At 44.5% G+C, this 22,476-nt stretch overlaps 1 protein-coding gene across 6 annotated transcripts in view; it reads right to left on the reverse strand.

Moving 5' to 3' along the window:
• MICU1 (mitochondrial calcium uptake 1) overlaps nt 1–22,476 on the reverse strand; it is a 111,605-nt gene that overhangs the window by 18,610 nt on the left and 70,519 nt on the right. For all 6 annotated transcript variants that reach the window (XM_042788528.1, XM_042788525.1, XM_042788504.1 and 3 more), the window contains one exon: nt 17,313–17,510. In XM_042788528.1, coding sequence (XP_042644462.1) covers nt 17,313–17,510 — 198 coding nt within the window. The remainder of the gene's footprint in view (nt 1–17,312; nt 17,511–22,476) is intronic.

Below are 22,476 nucleotides of genomic sequence, written 5' to 3' on the forward strand. Positions count from 1 at the left end.
AGCTGGCAGCTCCACCAGCCTTCCTTTTAATCCTGTGTAGGCAGAGCTCCAGACACAGCAGCTATATACACTTTTAATATACAGTGCTCTTCAGCTACGCTATATAGTGACTAGGCTGCTTGCAAACAAGCTATTACCATTTCCATGCTAATGCCAAGTTGAGGGTAAATATTTTTTTAATTATTAGCACATCAGCCAGACTTTCGCTGCTTTTCCCAGTGGGACACTAAGTGATTTCTACTGCATTTGAAATGCATGAAGCACCAGGGCTGGAGGGGTTTGGATGGACTACACTGGCAGGAGGCAGCTTCCAACTGGACAAATTCTGCTGCTTAGCATCTTGTGCTTTCGTGGGAGTGGCCCACACGCTATTTGGGAAAGAGATGGTGCTTTTTACTGTTAGCTGATGCAGACTTTGGGGGTTACTCATAACGCAAAACATGGGCCTCTCCCCTTCTTGTGTGCTGGGGAAAGGAGAAGGAAAACTCATTTGGAAGAAAAGCATGTGGTGTTCATTAAAAAAGCAGAGGTAGTTCTTTCTGGCATGTCTGAAGAATGTGAAGAAGTTTTACAATACCCAAGGGACACAAAAATTCGCAGTCAACACTGTTTCAAAAGCAGCATCGATGCTTTCTTCTGCCATAACATTCCTAATTTTATCCCAAAAGATGCAAACCAGTCTTTTTCTACCAACTGCTTTCAAATATCCCAAGTTCTAGCAGAGCTTTAGGTAGCATCTTTTATTAAAGGATATGAAACGGGTCCAAATATCTCAAATCAACCCCTTAAGTGGTGAATATGCTTAGAAAAGTCTTGAGTCAGCATCTAAAAGCCCGCCGGTCCTCTCCCCCCGTCTCTGCATTAAGGAGCAGACATTGTGCAGCTCCAGGGGGTAACAAGCAGCACAGCTCCCCGCAGTCTTGCAGATGAGGAAAATTAAAAAGGGCCAACTCCTCATAGTTTTTTGTAACCAGGCATTCAGACAGTGGTCAAGTTTGTACTACTGGAAAAATTAAAAAAACCTTTTCATCTTAATTTTTCTCCCTATGTCTCACACAAAGCCTTTTTGTGCCAGCTTTAGGATAAGAAAGTGGGGTTGTCCTCCAAATACCACGCTGAAGGAGTCTTAACAGGAACACGATTATGAAACACATTGTTTCAGCTCAGCTTTCCTCTTTCTTTCCTATTTTCAGCCATGACTCTGAGATGTTCAAGGCGATTGCCCCACTGCTGCTGTTGAGGGTCTCAGCGAGCCCTTCAGCACCCCTCGCTTGGGTTTTCCCAAATAAAAGATGATGAAACACCCCTAAAGTTTAAGGATTACCTGGGGGAAGTTGGTACATTAAGAACAGTGCTGTAGTTTCCAATCAATGTCTGTAGCTATGCAGCTGGGAGAGAGGCAGACAAGCATACTTTAAGCAGGATTACGTGTAAAATTCAATGCAGACTAACTTCTGCACCTCAAACGTCACTATTGAAAACTGATAATCTGAGTTATCTTTAGTGGCACCTATTACTAAACACTTATAGCTAGAGAATAAGCGATGGGAAAAAAATGCTTATTCTTCCTGTGATTTACCTTCTCAACCTCTGGTCCTCAGGGTTTTGGGGATTTCCTTGGCGGGAAGCTGTAGCTGGACCAATAGGCCTGAATAGCCACATGACAAATTTTTTCCCCAGGAGGTTGCCTGACCCCACCTGACACCCGCTAATCCTTTTACATTATGAAAACGAAGCATACTGGCACAGAAGTCTCCCAGCAGGTACTACTGGCATGCTTCCAACCCTCACTCACACAAGGAAAGGACAGACAGAGGTGTACAAAACATGCCAACTCTGGGTTTGGGCGATATGGTGTAGACCAGGTACTGGGGATTCTTCCGTACTACAGTAAAAATAAAAATCAACAAGTGCTACTGCATCGGCTGTCGAGGACATGACCCAAGGCAGGCGGGGAAAGCCCTTCTGGAGACAAACCTTTCTACAGCATCTCTTAAAAATAACACCAATATTGAAGTACGAAGACCTCACCAGCTCTGAGCAGCAGTGTCAAGAACATGGAGCACTATCAACATGCTGATGCTTGCAATACTTCTGGCATCTTACAAGATTTATGGAAAATGAAGTAGGGCGCCTATCCTACTGCCATAGCTCAAGTCCTGACCACAGCAACAGCAAGAGCCTCAACTGCTGCAGACCCGCTGCGTGAGACAATAGAGCTTCAGCCTTTTGATTTATTGCATAGTTGAGAGACTGTGTGAAAGGTTAAAATAAAGATAAAACAAATCCAAGATGAATAAAGTAACTTATATATACAAATCTCTTTGAAGTACTAAATTGTCCTGAGATCCTGTAAATAAAACCACTCATTCCCTCTCCCCGTGGGCTCCAAAACTATTTCCAACTTTTAATTTCTGCAGGTGGTCATCAGGTGCAGTAACGAGTCAAAACACCACACAAGTGTTATTCATAAAAAAATTTAAAACCCATGGAATTAATGCTTCTTATTCTGGGTTAATCTCACTTTAAGACAAACACCCCTAACATTAAACCAAAACACTCACAGATGCCCAAAGTCAACTCCCGGCAGCCAAGCGTTCTTCCCTCCCGTAGACGGGCACGCAGCGGTGTTTGTCGCAAAGGCCAGCTGAGAAAGGGGCTGGCAAGCGAGAGCTGGTCAACAACCAGTTTCCAAATTCAAATATAATCACCACTGAACCGAGAAAAAGCAACAAAATCATAAAGACACTTGGCTTCAAGTGATCTGCGAGTGGAAACCCCTTGATTTCAGCTTCTGGCTGGGAGCAGAGGTACTACATCTGTGCTTTCCTGCCTTCTGGAACGTTTTCTGGCCAACTGAACACAGCTCACCCACTGTGTCTGCTTGAAAATGAAGGAGGGTGCAAAGCCTACAGTAATTTTTCTTTCAGTACTCAAAACACAGTCTATGATCAGTGTTAAGCGATAAAATCCCCCAGATCTTCGAGAAGGAAAAAAAAATAGTGTCCTTTCTAAGGTAATCGTGATCGTTTGCCTTCATGCACGTGACATTACAGGTTAATTTTTTAGTCGCTGGGGGAGGGGAAAAAAACAACCAAACCCCACAAGGATGGGATGCAGGGCAGAGCACTCTGAGATTTATTAGAAGCAAACAAGTTCTCCGACAGCCTTTTTCCCTTTCATATATCTCACTGAAAGGAAAAGCACGACAAAGGCAATCGCTCCGCTGGCATCACAGGGCACCAGCTGGTGTGGGACGGAGCAGCTCCTGTGCACAGCATTCACTGTGGGGAAAACTGGGGAGGGAATGGGTGTGTGTGTGTGTGTGTGGGGGGGTATCTTACCCCTCTCCAAACTGCAGCCCCAAAATCTACACACGCGAGGCAGATGGCCGGCAAATCCAACACCTCCGGAGCAGCTTCCACTCACAGCCACTTGGTGCCAGCAGCGGATCCTGCATCCGCACACCAGCAAGGATACAGGGAATAATGAAATAGAACGCTGTCTGGTGTTCTTCCCCCAAGCCAGGATACCCAAGATGGTGAAGAAGTCAGCCTAAAATATAATAGCCAGTATTTTGAAATTCATTAAAAGCCAACGTGATGTGCAAGGAAATCAAAGGTGTTTAGGGGAGGGTAAGAAAGCAGGAGAAGTGGGGCAGAGCACTTCACTCTCCCACTGCCAAGCTGACTCAGCTTCGCTAGCCCAGTCCCAGGAGCCAGTCCATATACCACATGAAGATACTTTCTACAATCATTTAAAAGACTATGCATAATCATATGTTAAATACTTCCACCTCCCCAAAAAAACAACCCCTGTCAGACAGGATGAATATCTCTGTGTTCCTCTGTAAACTGAAATGTGGGTAAGCTTCCTTTGAGCTTAGCTTTATGCCCAAATAAATAACTGTCTTTTCTTCAATGCACAGAGGAAAGGCTTCATCATATGGGGAGAGCAGAAGGCAAATAAACAGACAATCTTCTCTGCTTCCAAATCCCCTTAATCACGTAACTTTCTAGAAAGGCAATGCAAGGATCCACGATAAAACGATAGACCCATAATCCCTCTTCTTCCAGACTTCAATATTTTTCCCCACTAACTCAATCCACCTTCTTCTGCAGGAATCAAATCCCAGCTTCTGAGAAGCATCCAGCCTGAAGCAGTTCAGACACCACCACGAGTAACATCTTTCTTTAAAAAAAAAAAAAAAAAAAAAAAATGCTGAAACTTCTTAAACACAGACATGGGTTTCCTTTCATCTCTCCTCCTGCCACCACCACCTGCAAGGCTCATTGCTGGGAAATGAAGCAGCTCTGCTGGCTCAGGAGCCATCTGGCACAGGCAGGAGGACCTCCTCTGGGTCCTCCTTAACTGCAGAGATGGGGCTCTGCAAATGCCACCGCGGACTCAGACCATCCACCTCGTAAATGTAGATTTTTTTCCAATCTGAGAAACAATGGAGAAACCAGGAAACGTCATTTAAACCGATGTTTTGGGGTACAAACAGCATCACGTGTCTGTGAGCACAGATCTGCAGCCCTGGCGCGCCGTACGTCGCGGAGTAAGGGCTGAATCGCCCCTTCCAGTTCAGACTTGGCGTGGCACGATGCGTGGCTTCACCTGAGACACTGCGGTGTTTTGGAAAGAAAACCTAAGATGGAACTGTAACTTGCCCCCAGGACATCACTCCTTCACAAAAAGGTCAAGCTTGGGTACCAGACACTCCTCAGGGGAGGACTTCTCATTCCAGACAACTTTCCTCCTTCCTCATTAAATTTGTCATAACCGATAGCATTAACATGGGAAATTTCTACTTTAAACCCCAGTGCCGAAACCCTGACTACGCAGAGATTGCAAGTATAAAAAAAATGATTAAAAAACAGGGAGCAGTGTATTGTCATTGCTGCCACCAAACTGAACTGTGCCCAAGAGAGCACCACCAGCTCTGCAACTGCTCGGGGAGGGATGCCAGAGCACCCAAACGCTCAGAGAGGGCTTAGCATCACCATACAACCACAACTGGATGTAAAAACCTCACGCTTGAAAAGTGGAATTTCTTCTCCTTCCTAACCTGCCATTGCATTTTTGGTCTGTACACTGAACAGCGGCTTATTTTGTTTTGCTTGCTTCGTTTGCTGAAGACTGTTAAAATAACCATCATGCCCTTCCAGTGGCTGTGCTCAGCATCTGTTCAAACGGCGTTTAAGATCAACCAAAACCACCAAGAGCCTCGAAGCCCATCGGCGTGAGAGGGAAACACCCAGCTGTAACACCACGCAGCACGATGAAAACACAGCCCCAGCTTCTCCTAAAGCAACGCCAAAAGAAAAAGCAGTGCCACTTCCCATGCTGTTTGCCCCTTACCTCCACAGTGTGACCCTTCCAGCAGCCCTGGCACGATGGGATGGGGAAACCAGCTCGGTCTGCACTTTGGGATTGGGATCTATATTCCCCAGACTTACCCCGTGATGGGAATACCAACTGCGGAGCCGCACAGACGAAGCAATCCTCTGGTGCTCTTTTTTGTGCAATTATGCCCATACCTATCAGTGCACGGGTTCATCTCAGAGTTGCTGCACGGCCTTGCTAGTCTATAAACACCAGGAAAGCATATGAAACACTGACACATCAGTTTTAAAAGAGATGTTAAGTACTACGAAGCATAGTGCTCTTGCTGTGCAAGAATCAGCATCTTCAACTTAGTTTTATTTTTCGGAAATAATCCTAACCCTATCTTCCACAAATTTGGTGGAGATATTCTCAAACTTGAAATTAACTGCAATCAGGCACCCCAGCAATATAATTTTTATCTTGTTTAAACACTTACATTAGCAAAATGCCATGCCTAGTTACAGTTTAACAGGCTCTAAAATCTCTAGGAAAGCTTCTCCTAAAACCCAGTCAAACAAACTATGTATTCCTTAAAATCTCAAAGCAAGCATCTAAAAAAATAGACATGCGTGTGCTACTGCTTAGTTCCAATTGAGATGGAAAAAAAAAAAATCTGCAAGGACTTGTGGATGGAGAGAAAAGTGTCGAGGAATGATTTTTGAGCTTATTTATGCTGGTTAAACAAACATCAATAGCAGAAATATTGCTAATACTAATTCTGTCAGGTTTAAGGCTAGTTGAAAAAGGTGACCTATTCCGAGAGCTGTAGTGTGCATAATAAGGAATCAAAAGGGTCTCAGAAATAATGATTTGTAGGGTAATATTCAGACTCACAATATATGACCCTTTAAAGTGGTATTTGCTCAAAGCTTTATTTGACAGGCTGTAATACATTATTTATCTGCAAACTACTGCAGCACTGGCTCTGTTTACTATTCTGGAGAAGCAGGACGCCAGGATCTCTTGTCAAGTTGCATATACAACTATGACAGAGGGAGGAAAAAAAAAAAAGGGGAGGGAGGGAAAACACTGTACAGCTTCCCAAATCCCAGCAAGCTCCTCTGTCCAAAAAAAAAATTAATATATTCTGGAGTAAGCTGTAGTGTTTGCACAGGCACCAAACTACTACCAAAAAAGAAAGGAAGGCAAAAGTTTCCAACGGCTTTTTACTTGGAAAGATCAAAGGTTTTGAAATATTAAATTTCTTTTGGTTAATTATGCTGAAAGGTTCCGGTGCACGTGAATCTAAAACACTGGGTTTTGCAAGGGGAATCCCAACCTGCTCCAGCTACAGCCTGACGTCCTGCACTGGGAGCCCACTGAGAGCCACTGGGTGGGACCAACAAAGCCCAACTACTTCATTTGCTAAAAAGCAGTTGAAGAAACAGCTCTAAAGATTATCAGAGGTCCCAACAGTGGGAGAAATGCAAATGGGAAGGATGGGGAGGAGGAAATGCCAAACCCAGTCTGAACCACTGTGCAAAGGCTGTTCTGGGAATCACCCTGCCAATGCCGGGCAGCGCAAACCTGGGCTGCCCAAGAAAGCTGGTCCGGAGCTGGATAACCCGTACAGAGAAGCAAACCACGACCACCACGACCCACCTCTGATGCCTGGAGTAGGCTGAGAGGCTCCCTGACTGCAGATCTGCAGCAGCTCCTGCCCCAGCGTGCTGCAACACCGGCTGTGCTGAGCTGGCGTGCTGCCTGCTGCCGCTGCTGGCGGTCCCTGCTCATCTGGCGACGGGCAGACAGCACTGCGAAGTCCTCACCTTTGGAAACCACTTCTGAGCCTCTAAAACTAGCCAGAGCATCCAAAGTATTTAACTGCCCATTAACTCCCTCCCCTACCCGATTCCCTGAACTCGAGCATGGGTCATACAGCTGGATCAGGTCAGGGAAAACACTCCCAATGCTACCAGCAGCAGCTAGCTTCTCACTTTTATCGTAAAAAAAAAAAAAAGCATATGAAGGAAAAGGGAGTGATTTTCTCACAAGAAAAATCCAATCTTCTGAACACTTCGTTCACACTTTCCCTCTCGCTCGCGGAGAGCAGCTTAAGTGAATATGTAGCAGACAGGTTAAAAAAATGTTAATCTGTCAGCATCAATGCAATCCCAGCAGATCAGGTGTTTGATAGATGCTTTTGAGGCTTCATTGACCTTGGCACACCACCGCAGCCTGAAAGGGGGAAAAAAATTAACTCTCATCACCAGCAACTTGTTACACTTTAATGAGCAATTGAGAAAGGTTATGTAAAGATGGCCGCACCTGAACTCCATCCTCATGAATCAAAATAATTTCTTTGCCAGCTCTGAAAAGATCTACATTTTGAAACTTCATGTAGTGGAGGAATAAAAGGAAGGAAATGTAAAGGAGAAGCATCAGTAATACTAAGGGGGAAAGGACACACCTGATAAATTAAAGGAAAGCACTCTCCTGACTGCCAGGATGGAGAAGAGGAAGGGGTGAGCACCCACCTCCCACGACTGCTCTCCATACCTGGCTCTGTTCCTGCCCTTGACAGCGCTCCTGGTACCTCAGCATAAGGAATGCAGCAGCTTTTCCACCCTACACGCTCACTGAATGAGAAAAGAGCAAAGTTCAGAAGCAGTACATGTTCCCAGCCCCCCCTGCAGGGATACCCATGGGACGGGGGAACCGCAAGTACCAGAGCCAAACCGTTACTCTGAAAAACACAACTAAAAATTTCCATGGAACTGATACACATTTTATTAAGAAATATAGCGCTCACGCTGCCTGTTAGAATTTATGCTGTTTCTGCTTGACCTTGGCACTCGATTTGTCAAAAAAAGTAAGTTTGCAGCAGTTTGATTCAGCCTAGCAGGGAAAAGGGAATGCCTGAATCCTGCTCCCACGTCCTTAATGTACCAACAGAAGCAAAGTCAGGAGCTAAGGCACAGACAGCAACGCACGGAGGTGCACAACAGCTCTGTCTTCGGAGCTAGGAAGGGACAAAAGAGCAAGAGGACTAAAGAGTTTGTTCATAGAGTAGAAGGACAAGGCAGAAGTCAGATGCCTGCTACAAGAATTGCTCATCAGAAACTTGCCAACCAGCGATTTAGGCATGCTGTTACCATGCAGGACTCGATTTGTATTTATCTTGGGTGTTGGTTAAGATCGGGTGTTGCTTAAGAACATGGCTGTCATTCTTGCCCAAGGCAGCACAGCAAGCCCGTTGGGTGACAAGCATTTCAGTTTTGTCTGTGATCAATAAAACACATTGCCCACGCTCCCCTAGTCGCCGTACTTGAGGGTCCACCGGAAAATGGAAAACACGCAGCCCTCGACGTCTGCTTTGATTTCTGTGAGCTAACTGGGACATTGCGAACGCCACAGCGACAGCTCTGCAATAATCAAACAAAGCCACAGAAGCTTCCGAGGTGGTGCCAGCCCTTCCCACATCACTAACAGCACGAAACCCAGGACCAAATCCTGCGCGTGCGCTGAGCTTGCTGGGCACGAGTTAGCGTCGATCTGCAGCCCTCCCCTACGTGGGGCTTATACACCCAGGTACATCACACCCGGCTCACGCAGCTGCAGTCCTGACACGTTCATGCAGACGTCCCCAGACTCTTGCCCATCAACTTTTGGGACAACCTGGCTCTTGGTTACCTGAATCGTGCACACGTGAACAAAAGCATCTACGCCGACTTAGCTTATCCCTTCTACTTCATGGACTCGGCGATACAAACCTCCGCACACACTCTCGTGGCAACGTAATTAATCAAAATACCACTCTTGGGGTTTTAATTGCAGGGGTCCTACAAAAGGCTCTGCTGCCTGCATGAGCACAGGGCTCAGCACGCTGCACTGCGGGAGTTTGGGAGTGAATTTACACACACTTCATAAACCAAAGGAGCCTGCTGTTACAGAGCAAAACCTCTACTGCTACTAATGATGCAATAAATAGAAATTCCAATAAAATCCTCAAACAGCTTCCCCTGCAGAGCCACTGCATCAACCACATTTAAGTCACCTCGTTCAAATACAAGCAAAGCAGCAGCATGTGCCATAGTGGGTGTTTTCTCACCAGGCACTGCAATGAGTGCTTTAATCAGTCCACGAAGCACCCATCCCAAACGAGGAGATGGCAAAGCTGCTTCTGTGCATTCAAGCCATGTCCCAGCAATGCTCACAAGCAGCTGCAGCACCTCAATGCAGATGTATTGGCACACCCACGGCAGCTTCACTGGCACACGCTTCTGGACCACTGACTACTTTGGTTTGCTGACCACAGGATGTTTTCAGCTTGACACTGGGTTCTTGGCTTGGTGACACTGCCCTTAAACTCAGTGTGTTGGGGCCAGTCATAGCTGTGTAACTGCTCACTGTTGAGCAGCTGCAACTGCTGATGGAGTGGATCCAAGTCACAGCTAAGACACAGTTTAAGAAGTGGCTGCCCGAGTGCTTTTACTTGATTTCAATCCAACAGGAACGTTGAAGACGAGCACGCAGCCAGACACAGTCCTTCTGTGCTCACGTAGGCTGAGTATGGAGTTGACTGAAGCAGAGCCCAGGGGCCAGCGTGCCCATCACTCCTCCAAGCACACCAGTTAGCACCCCCAGGCTGTCTCACCAAGCTGACATGCAAATGCTTGACATGCTCTTCTGATCCTGAGCCCCCCTGAACCACCCCACAGCTGACTCTTCCTCCACCTTTCAGAGTGAAGCACTGGAAGGGTTTGATTTCTCTGACAAAAATGATTTCCCCGCTGGCTTTTGCAGCCTGTACCAGGGAGGAATTAGTTAGGAATAGTGTTTATGGCATCTTCTGATAGAGACACGAAACACAGCTTTCAGTACCTCGCTCGTGATGGTGAACCACCCACCCACCCACCAGCACTCTCCCTTCTTAATGAAAAAAGGGACTGAAATTCAGCCTGTCTTGTATTTAAACTAAGCTTTCCCTGGTGCACATTTAAGCCTTTTACTACCTGCCCTGCCGTTACTGATTGATGAAAATTACTTACCTCAGTCTTCTTTATAGTGACTCCTCATGTTTACGGAGACAGTTATATCTCCCTTCTGTCTTTCCTTTAAGCTGCACATGCCATGGCCTCATAACTTATTCCTACTTTCTGGATTTTTTTTCTATACTAACATCCCACTCTGAATTCTTACCAAGTCTTTGGTCGACATTGAGCAAAAACTGAATGCCAGCTTTTCCCCAAACCCTTAACGAGGCAGTACAATCAACCTGAAAGCTTCACACAACCCTTTCCATTCACACACCAGGACAACAGCAGGCTCCCATAACCTCTGAATGCCATCAAAAACATGATGAGCTGTCCAAATAATTTCAACTGCCTGCCTAAAAATTCCCAGCTTACATATGTATATGCTGGACTGTGACTCCTTAACTTTAGAGTTCCCTGACATGAAACTATTCACAGTGGTCAGATGATCCCATTTTTCACTGGATATGTCACAAAATTCTGTCATCCAGCAGACTTTCATGGCTGTCCATCACAAAGTCACAGTCAGCAGCATTACTTCTATTCCTTAAAACTTCTAATACATTAAACACAGAAGAGTGAGAATACAGATCTGCAGGAATAAGCCTGATAATGCTGCTCTCCTTGTCACTAAACCCATCATGGCTTTGTCCATCTCTGACTCTAGTAAGTACTTCTGAGGGGAAACAGCCGTGATGTCAAGTTTCTCTTCCCTTCCAGAGCTGTTGTTTAAAGGTTATTTGCTATCAACATACCTTGAAAATAGAGTCAGGGGGTGACAGCATTGACACAGACCCAGAGTGTGCGCTCTCAGACTTGGATAGAGACACGTATGATCTCCAAGACATCCTATTTGCTGACTCCTTCATTTTCAATCTGCCTCTGCCAGCTGGGCTTGGCCAAGAGAAAGAGTTCCAGGATGAATTCTGTATGTAATAGCATAAAGGGACAACTGGAGAGCGCACGATCACCGCAGGAGGTCTCCCCTCAGCAAACAGCTCTGATCCTCCACCACCATCTCCCATGTCTCTCAGCTTCACAGCACCCATCCTGCAGCTGCAGAGGCAGCCCGTGAGGGCACACTTGCTCTCTCATCTTAGCAGAGTAGCAGCTCCTAGTCAACAAACCTAAAAGCCAAGCTGCTCTGGGTTACTCTTTGGCTGCCTAAAAAGCAGCTGCTTTTTAATTGTATTTCCAGCTTATTAATACTCCTCTCCCTCCTCTAATTCTGCGCTTTACTTATTCCCTCTCACAGCAGTCACCGTTTGCCCTCCACCACCCACGGGGCTCGGACTGCCTCCCTCCCACCACTCACAACCCAGCTACAGCGCCTGTGCTCCCCGCGGCAGGAGCGCTCAAGCCGTGCGGTACACGTTACCAAGCCTGGTGCTGCTGCATCCCCACCCCACCTTCCCACGGCATCGCTCATCCTCTGGGATAAACAGAAGACCCACGAGGCGTACTTTAGGCTTTCTGTATTTAACCATCAGCCCCGTGGCAACCTGAATGGCTTCAAAGCGTCTTTTAATACCTCGTACCGCAGCCTTGCTGGCGCATCCCAGGTGACTCAAACGATTTCTTAATACAGTTGCACATCAGAGACTCTACAGTGACAGACACCTCAGGTAAGCGCTGCAACCAGGTCAGGAAATCATTAACAAAGAACCCAGGCAATTTTAGGATCTGCCATTAATTGCTCCATTAAAGAGACAACTTCCCAAGTGCTGTTTTGGCTCTCTGTGTGTAAGGACCACGTGAAGTAAGAGAAAGCAAGCAAGGGATTAAAGGAGGAGATACAGATATAGTGGATAGAATTGCAGAACTAGCTATAGAACTGATAAAACCACGTAAGTATACAAAATCCAATACAGGATGCAGAGGAGGAGACATTCATAAGAAAAAAGGGAAAATGTTACATCCCCCATCTTTGTTCCCACAGTGGCCAGACAAGCAGCGAAGCTGATGGTGAGCAGATCAGCAGACAAAGGACAACAGCGTCAGACAACACAGATGACCATGACAGAGTGCCACAAGTATGACTTAAAATAAAAATGTCTCATACAAGTTCAATAGCAAATTGACCTTCAAAAAGCACAAGTTTTGGGGTCTCCCTTACAAAGCTTAAAGACTTTTGCCAGTCCCTAATTTCTGCCAGACTTCATTTTACAATCCAGTCAAAACAATTTAAGTTACTCTTTTCTTTCACCTAAATCACAGCAGCAGGTACAAAGACACACCACTTGTTACTTTAATCTTTGTTGCCTATGTTAACAAATCACTGAAAATTGGTGTCAATCTGCAAACCCATATAAATACAAGGCAGAACCCCAAAAATCTTGAGTATGCTGGTAACAACACAGTAGTTTTTAATACTTGGTACAGGATTACTCAGATAGCAACTACCCCAGCACTAGGACTCAGAACAGAAAGGCACCTGAGGACTCAAATTTATTACCATAAAACCTGATTGAGAAGCATTAGAAATGCCTTCTGAAACCAGAATATTTGTTAAGACAGGGATGAGATCCAACGAGATCTAAGACTTTCTAACAAGATATGTGCAGATAGAAGAGCATTCATCACCTCTTCTTCATAAAAAACAAATCAAACAGCCATCGTGTCGGCACTGGTCGTGAAAACAGGAGTTTCCAGGGTAAAGAAGTTACTCTCACGTCACCTGTCACAGAACAGACACATAAAATAAGTGATTTATCTGGGTGGCAGCAATGATGTGTGATCCCTTTGCCATAGTCTCACAGAATCCCATTTTACTTCTCTTTGCTCCAGAACTTGGAAGACTTTTTTGCTTGGGAGGGACCATTATCAGGACATCCTTGATCCTTGGGTAAACAATGATCTGCAAAGAGCCCTGTGTTTAAGCACAACTATACACATCTGCATGAGGATCTGATTCTGGCAAGCTCCTCCATGGGAAGCTGCTTCCCACCACCTCAAAGGGTAGACCCCAGATCACATCAGACTGAGATGTGGAGCTGCTCAGAGCCATGCAGCACAACCTTGCCTCTCCACTCAAAGCATCTCCTGCCAGCAAGGCAGCCCCACACCTACAAGGTGTAGGGCTGGATTAGTACCTGTTTCACCAATTCAGCTGAGAAGCAATGCCTTCCGTAAGTAACGACCAGGGAAACAATGTGCTATAGAAATCTCACTGCAGACAATTTGGAAAAAAAAAAAAATTTCTTTCCTAAGGTTACACCATAGGCGCATATCCCACTGCTGGGAAATAAAACAAGAACAAATATGGAGATTAAATCACTGCTATTAGGAGGTTTTGGGTTTCCTTTTAGAGGCGACACAGATGTGGAGAACAAAGGACTAACACATCTTTTCTACAAGCACTTACAGAATCATAGAAAAATTTAGGCTGGAAGAGACCCATGGGCTGGCTGGGACTCCTCTTGGTCTACCACAGACACAGGAATATCTAGGACAGACACTAACAAGCAGAAATAGCATAAACAATGATGTCAAGTCCTATTTATCTTCCTAAATCACATAGTACTTCCATTCAAAAAAAAAAAAAAAAAAAAAAGCACCATTTGAGCCAAATACCACCTGTCCTAACAGGACATGTTATAGCTGCAGAGCCTGTCCAGACAAACTTGTCACCATTTGTCACGCTAAACAACAAGAAAAGAAGTCCTTCCATAGAGACTAAGGCAAGGCAGCATGAATACAGTAAAAAAAAAAAAAAACAGTGAGGACTTCTGCTGAGAGCCCCATTCGGTGGATTGCTACCCGTGGCTCAGCCTTAGCTAAGCTGGGCCACCCCTCAACGTGCCAAGGAGGCCACGGCTTCCTCAAAGTATCCAAGCCACAAAAAGTTGCAATAAGCTGTTAAAAGCTTCTCCTCTCCCTCTGGCTATGGTTACTTCTCTCATCTTTCCCTTTCGGCAACTGTGCCGATTGCTGAGTTCCCATAAAATGATGCAAAATGTACTTTCCTCAAAAAAAATAAGCAGAAGGGAAGAATAAAACACCAGGCCACAGTTACTTAAACATGCTGTCAGCACTTCAGCCTTAAGTAATATTGAAATATTAAGGGCTTTGTCTGATGTAACTCATCTGAGAAAGTTTCTGCTCGATCTGAACAAGAAATATGCATGAATATTTTGGTAAGAAAAAAAAAAAAGTAAGAAGAAATTGTGTTCAGATGGTCAGAAACTATTGTTCCGCCTCCACAGTAAGCTGATGCAAGAACAGCTTTAAAAAAGGACTGACTTAAAGTCGACATCTTTTGGAAGAGAGAAAGCAAGCATCCCACTTTGAGAACAGAGCCACCGTGTCACTCGGGGGCTGCACCAGCCTCAGGAGATATTCTTCAGACCTGCTCACAGTGCATTACCCCAAAGTCTTTTCTGGAGTTCAGATACTGAACGTGAACAAAAACTGGTTTTCAAATTAACATCCCAGTTTCAGACCGCGCACTAATTTTGCTAAGCCAGCAAAGGGAGGGTACAAAAGTTCAGCTAAGCCCTTGGCAAATCTGCCAGCAGCTCTCTTCTGCTTCTTCTTGTCCACCAGTAACACTAGCCATGCCAAGAGAAGGATCCAGAGGTGATCTGCATGTGCAGTCGAGCATGATGCTGACAAAGGACCACTGTGCTCACAGGCTCATTACTCAGACACATGTAACAAGGGAAGCTGTTAAAAACCAGCTACGTGAGTTACCCGATGCTCTGTCGTACAGTATTTCCCAGTGCCACTTCTCACGTTCTTCCAATTTGCATGGGTCAAGGTAAATACTTGACATGTCTCTCCTCTGAATTACCACATTTTTAAAGTGGCTGAGTTCATTACAGCACTCCCCGGAAAAGGAGCAACGCAAACCCACTAGCCACTTGTGTGAAAAGCCACTTAACTGTGAACAAACACATCAAAGGTGAAGCAGAGAGAGACAGTGGGATATTATGCCAAAAGAGATAAAAGCAGAAGAGGAGAGAGGCCACATTATGTAACACTGATTACAGAAATAAGCCTGTATTGCCTAAATCAATGAGAACTACAAACAGAAAAATCAGGTACTTAAGTATCATGAACGTGGGGAAAAAAATAAGTTTGGCAGAATGTAACTGTTACCATTGCATAGGTCAGTTTTGCAGTTAAAACGAGTATCAGTAACGCTAAGTACAGCGTGGTATTGTGCTCAAGGGTGCTGTTGGGAATTCAGTAATGATGCATTTATGACACTCATTAAGTTACCAAGACATAAATATCTTGCACTGTCTGCAATTAATAACTAGCTGGTTAGAAAGGCAACTAAAATTCAGCAGGAAGATGCACAATTGACAAAAATCACTAAAAACTAAATTAATACTAAACTGTTGCAGGAGAAAAAGGGGAACAAATACCATGAAACTGAAAAAAGCCCACTGCCTCTTAATAAGTGGGGACCTGTGGAGGGAGTATGGGACTCCAGCACAGGGTCAGAAATACTTCAGTGCCTCCCTGTCACCCACCCCTGGAACGAACATGGCAGTGGGAAACCAGAGCAGGACTGCCAACGGGGATAGAATCATCTCTTACTTCTATTGCCTTTGTGTTAGAGTTTCAGCTTATGTTTCTTAACCTTCAAAAGTATTTAATTCATTTCAATTTGTAGGGACGCTGAGGAATCGACACCTTCCAGTTCACAAAGACCATTGTCTTCAACCAACCTATGCCCCCTGCAAATGCAGAGCCATATCACCCGATTTAATGACCAGTTAAAGGAAGTCAGTGAGGTGGACAATTACCTTTGTAAAAAAATTAGTCCTTGGGTCAGTTTCTTACTTAGATTCATAAAACTCCACATGAAAAAGGGAATAAGTTCAGGTTAAGTTCATGATGACTGGCTTAACAGGAACTTAATAAGATGCTGTTCATTAGCTGGATCACACAAGCTGAGCATGCAAAGATTCATACATCAAATTGAAGCGGTAGTGAACTCTGAATACTGTTGTCTTATCAGGTTATGGTTGTGAGGGAATCTTCTGCGCAAATCCTCACTTCTGATGCAATTAAAAGCCTGGCTTTGTTCAAGCCGGGTCGAACACTGGAGCCTGCTCCAGAGAAGGACATCATTTCTACCTGAGTCAGCTCCACTTGGGAGCCAAGACACAGACCAAGGAGTACCTCCTCTTGCTGTTCTTGTACTCGCTTTATTCAAAAGAATGAAGTTTTGAAGCTTGATGCTTAAATTCAGGCTATGTGACGGGGAGCAGGAGATTGGGAGCTGCTAACTCATGGTAATGCAAAGAAAAAAGACGACCTTCAAGTCAATTGAAAGGTAAAAAGCTCAGAAGATATAGACAACATTTCTTATAAAGCATGTTAATCCAGGAGCCGATCATGGAGGTCACATAACAGAGATCACCTATTTGCCAAGATTCAAACAAGGCTTGAACACTTACGTAGCAGAAATATTCAGAGTAGTGAAGCAAACAAGAAGGCAGGGACAAAAGCAGAGCTGAAACGTTTTGGGAATGTTATAAACCCTGATCCTTCAGGGCACAGCTCACTCATTAGGACCGAGACAAACCTTCCCCACTAAGGTAGCAACTGACCACTCACAACCTCTGCTGTTTTTTTTTTTTTTTTTTTTTTTTTCTAAAGCATCTCAGCCATTTCCATCAGCAATGCCAAGGCAACAGCGAGGCAAGCACCACGTGGAGGGACACACACCTGGGACATGCTGGCTGCTGCTGCAACTTTACAAGAGCAGCTACCAACAAAAGCTGGAGGTGTTCCCGGGGAGTGCCACAGGCACCAAACTGCTCATCAGAAATTTAACAACAGGTTGGATCCATGAGTGCTGTGAGCCACAGCTGTACTAACTCCCTCCAAACCCTTCCCACACTCTTGCTCTTCCTCCAGAAAACACATCATGCAGCACAGTCCCTGCTGCACTGCCCTCCCTCCAGATGTAAAAAAAAACCCCCAAACCTCAAGCTTCAGAATATCGTGCTGCAGTTTGCGCTGGAAGTCGAGGAAGTGGGAGATGGTCAGCTTCCCCTTCAGATCCACCCCAAAGAAGTATGTCGTCAGCGCGGAGTTGAAGCCAGTTTTCAGGGTGTTTCCTGTTGTAGACCGGTCTCTGTGGCGCATGCCCATGCTGGTTTGGGAACGAATGATGCTCTGGACCTAAAAATAAGAGGGAGGATGTCAGCATCAAAAACACTGCTGGGACTGACACTAGTCAAGTATCTCTACAAAGTACTCCAAAGCTCAACCATGTCAACCTCTATTGTTTTTTTTTTGGCCTGAAATAATTCTTAAAAGATATGACAATTCAAAAACTTGGCTGAACTTAGGCTTATTTTTTTTTTCAGTCCTCTTGAAAGAAAGAAGAGTGTGAAATGCTTAAAATGAGTTTTAAGAAACAATTCACCCAGTTTGCAGATAAGCACTCTAGCACTGATCCTACGCCTGGTCAGCAGAGAGCAGCTTGGTCCCAGCGAAGTCGCAGGAGGAGAGAAAGCAGAGGCAACCGTGGGGAAGAAAAAAGCCTGCAAACATTCTGGAGCTTCCACTCGTACTTTACTGCACATTCTTGTTAGCTCACACCAACCCCATTTAGCTCACATTGTGCTTCCTCTCCCCTGATGCACAAACACAGGGTTTTTCCACCTAAAGGCGCCCTCTCCTTGCTGCCTGCCGCTCTCTGCCATGGCTGGAAGCTTCTCTGTCCCTGGGGCTGTGTGGGAAGCTGAGCTGCAGGTGGGGGGCTGACCCACCCAGAGCAAAGGGCTCTCCAGAAGTCCTGCAGGGTGCATCAGCCCAAATACAACCCCAGCGGCAGCACCAGCAGAATAAGGAGTAATGCAGAACTCTGTGAGTTATCAGCAGACCGGCATATTTGCATGAAGACAGCCAAGTGGGAAAGCAGCCATTGTAACAGCAATATCTCAATGTTTTTAACAAACCACGCAGACAAACAGCATCCTTCTCCTCCTTCCCTGAGCTCTTAGCAGGCAAACTTGACTCAAGTGGATGTTATGGGACAGGGCAAGGACATGCAGGACAACTTCCCCACCCTCTACCGTTATGGCAAAAGGTTGAACTCGAAGGATGCAACAGCCTGAAAAATCCAACAGTTCACTACTTTAAGGGCCCTGTGCTAATTTAAGGGGGGGCAGCCAAGCCAAACGCACACTTGCCTCCTCTCTCCTTCCCCAAGTATCCCACTACCCCTTCCCAGCGCTTGCCCATCTGAATGACTATTGCAGTGATACGAGAAGCCAGGATTATCCCCTGCATAACAGTTGATCTCTTCCAACAGGCAGAGGATACATATTAAGGACAAGTGTGAGAAAGGAGGGGAAAAAAAGCCACCCGACGTGCTGCCCGGCACTCAGCCTCGACAGCACAGGCTTCCCGAAGCTCCAGCCAACACCGCTGCTTTGCCTTCAGCCTCTTCCTCCTGCTGACAAAAGTTGGAAGGGAGGAAGGAAGGAAAACGGCTGCCAAGAGCTCCAGCTGTCAAAGGAATGCCAGAACCTCATTATTGTGGTAGGTGCTCAATTTTTTTCCCTAACAAGAAAGCTCATGTTGGAACAACCCCAAAGGGGATGCTCTGGAGGAGAACACCACATATCACTGCTGAGCTCACCTCACTTGAAATGCTGCCTCTGAACCACAGACGACTGGCTACTCTTGCACTACAAGGAAAATCAAGTAGAGTCAAGGAAAAAAAACAAAACAAAAAAAAAAAAAACAAAACCAGAAAAAAGGTTTAGGTTTTTTTTTTTTTTTTTTAAATATGCACTGTGATGTCAGGAAGGATTTTTGCACTGTAAATAGCAACTCCTTATTTTGCTTTGTGCTCCATTTTAACTGCGAGCGCTGCATACACATTTTGGAGACAAATATTTATAAACTGTCTGAAGCAAGGCAGTTTATGACCAGCTTGGAAAATTGCTCCTGTTTCTGTAGAAGCAAGTGTTTACCACACTGCAGACTGTTCGATAGAGCATCTTTTCCCGGCTGTTATTTATGTGGCATCCTACATCCCTCTTTTTCTCTCCCCATCTATAACAAGTTTTGGACACTCTGAAAATCCATCTGTGGGCACTGGAGCCAAAATTATTTGGCTGGTCCCTATTTTGGGTAGTCCTTCTGATACCCAGAAAGACAAGCAACCACTGCAGGAAGTTGTCTTCCAGCCCAACCAGTGCTGTCCCACCCCATGGCTCATCGATCATACAACGATGTAAAGCCCAGAGATGCTTCACTGTCCTTTGTACGCACTTCAGCCCACGCATTTGTGATCCATTTCATCTTTTGCACAATACAAGGTGGGAAAAAAGAAATAAAACAAAAAGCAATGAAAATACTTAACGGTTTGAAGAGAAATCACAGGTAACACTGCCTGTGAGTTTACTACTTGTCATCTAACTTTCAAATTAAAAATAGAAGAGTAAACTAACAATTCAGATGCTTAAGGATGAAAATTTGATGATACTGATGCAGGCACCAAACCATTCAGCACTATGCACTAACCATATGCATCAACTGGAAAAAAAAAAAAAAATCTGAGTCTCTTCAGTGAGGCCTGAAGAAATTCAATATTTTCTCATTAGGTAGTTAAAGCCTCCAACTTGCTTGCATATTAGCTAAATAACTGCAAGTAATTTTCTTTCTTGATGAATACTCTTACAGTTTTTCAGACATTAATGAGAAGAGAGACCTGCTGTTGGCTGTATCCAAAGCTGACGTGAAAAAGGAGTATGAAATTTATTCCCTCACAGACAGCAGGGATGGTACAATGCTTCTGTGAAGATCCTTTTCTTGCCCTTCTTTTTCTTTCTATTCTCCCCAAAATGATGTTGCTCTTTCAAACTAATGCCACCTCTAACAGCATAACCCTCTGGAAGGGCCAGTTCCAGCTGTCCCTGCCAGGTAAGATGTTCACAGGACAAATCAGCAAACACTGCTATCCCTCATGCTCTTACCAAGGCATTTCCATAAAGAGCAAAAAAAAGAATATCTGTCATATAAATTACTCCCTGTATTGGATTATATATGTGTATAATGTTTTATATATGTACCTCACACTGAAGCTATGTGTTTGCTTTAATTCTGTTTGGGAAGTGTAGCAAATCAGTTGCAGTGATATCTGCGAAGATATTGTCAACTTATTCTCACTTTCCAAAACAGCTCCTTCATCCTCTGACTCGAAAGCTCTGGAAGATCAGTCTTCACCAAAATATTCTGATGCTAACCAGGAATTTAAGTCCTTTATATAGAGGCAGTGACGCATGTAACAAGCTTAACAAAAATATGCTCCACTTCCTAAGGGTTTTTACATGACTTAATGCACATATAACTTCTCTTTGCCTACCGGATGATTTGAGATAATTCAGTTTTGTACCTTCATCTTCACAGCACTTCCAAAGCATTCATCCTCCAGAAACATTCTTTCTTACTTTACACGGATAATAAAAAAGCCAAACATGACATCTGCATTAGGATGTTGGTGTCACTGCAGTTTTAGTAGTCTCCACTTTTCTTAAATTCATTTATCTCCATAATTAATTTCAGTCTGGAGCATTAGTAACTACCGTAAAACACCTTTTGAATTGTTAAATATTACCAAATAACTGCAATGGAGTGCTATATTCATGCACTATGCAAATAAAAGGATGAGCAGCATTTTTGACTTGGGAAAATAGGAAACTCAGAATTTTTCACGGCTGTATCAATCAGTACAAATCAGTAGGTTGTAGGTAAACAGTGGCAACCAGGCACAATAACCTGGACATAGCTGTGTATTCAAATTTGTATCTGAAGGAAAATGAACAAGCTCCCAGGTTTACATTACAAGCTCTCACACGAAGGGATATCCTATTGGAAACAAACATACTCCATTCTCCTCATAGTCCAAAGTTAGAATCTAAAAAACATACAATTAATCAGCTATATTACACAGTTCTGGAGCAAACTCATAATAATGACATCATACCCACTGGTAATAATTTAAGGAGGATGACAGCAAAAAAGTTAGAAGGGCAAGAATTAATTTAACAGACTTGCTTTGCTACTAGTTCTTCCCATTTATAGCAAGGGCGCCACGCATGACCTCGTAGAGACCCTTCTGAAGTTAACTAGCCATTCAATTAACCGATGAGAAAGAATTTGTAACTAGATTATTCAGGGCTGCTTTGTTCTTGGATATCCATACACAGCATTTTACCCTCTCCAAACACGGCCATCTCCCAGCATAAAACACATCACAAAGGCAGGTTTTTTCACCAGTCTTTTTTCCTTTGCCCGGAAGCAGCAGCTCCCACTTGCCCGTTAAACAGAGCCCTGAGGGATACGGGGTCACCGGGGGCCACATGAATATCGGGTAGATTAGTGGTGTATCTCCTCTACCTTGTTCTTTGATAACAGAGATGGTGACTCTCCATTCCCTTGTTTGCAAACCCATTTACTTTTCCTTTCATGAGTAGCACACACATGGAGCTTTGCTAATATTCAGCGACTTCAGGATACTTACGTGTTTCCAAAGGTTTAAGGCTGCTTCCTATATAGGCAACAAAACCATACACTTGTGCCTGGGGAGGTCAGACCTTTCCCCACTGACAGTTTGAGTCTTCAGTCTGATCTCACTCTAACACAATCACAAGCCATAGCTTACGGGAGGACCTCACCAGTATCAGGCGTGCAGGCTAAGCTCATTAAAAAGCCTGCATCAAACTCTCTGTTGATGATACCTTATAGGAAGCAGGGAAAATAAAGTAATGAAAATACACTCTCAATAAACACGTTTTTAGATTACATTGAAAGAAGTGGCTAAATTCTTCTTTGAAGCAGACTCGCCTTGGTTACTCTCTGAAGACAAAATTAAGGAATGCAGTAAAAGCTGTGGAAGAAAGTATGATCAAAATCCTAACACATCAGTAGAGTGAAAAAACGTCTTTTGTAAAGATACCTCGGTGACACAGTCATGGGACATCAGAGTTTATACTTACAGTTGTCCTGGTTGAATGAAAAATTATGTCTTGACACTGAGAGAACACAGCAGAGCATAGAAGGAAAAGATGTAAACCAGCACTAACCACAAATATAAACCACAGTAAGTGCAGGGCTTCTCTATGATGTTATG

This window comes from Tyto alba, unplaced genomic scaffold, assembly GCF_018691265.1.
Source record: "Tyto alba isolate M040663 unplaced genomic scaffold, T.alba_DEE_v4.0 Super-Scaffold_1, whole genome shotgun sequence".
Classification (NCBI taxonomy): Eukaryota; Metazoa; Chordata; class Aves; order Strigiformes; family Tytonidae; genus Tyto; species Tyto alba.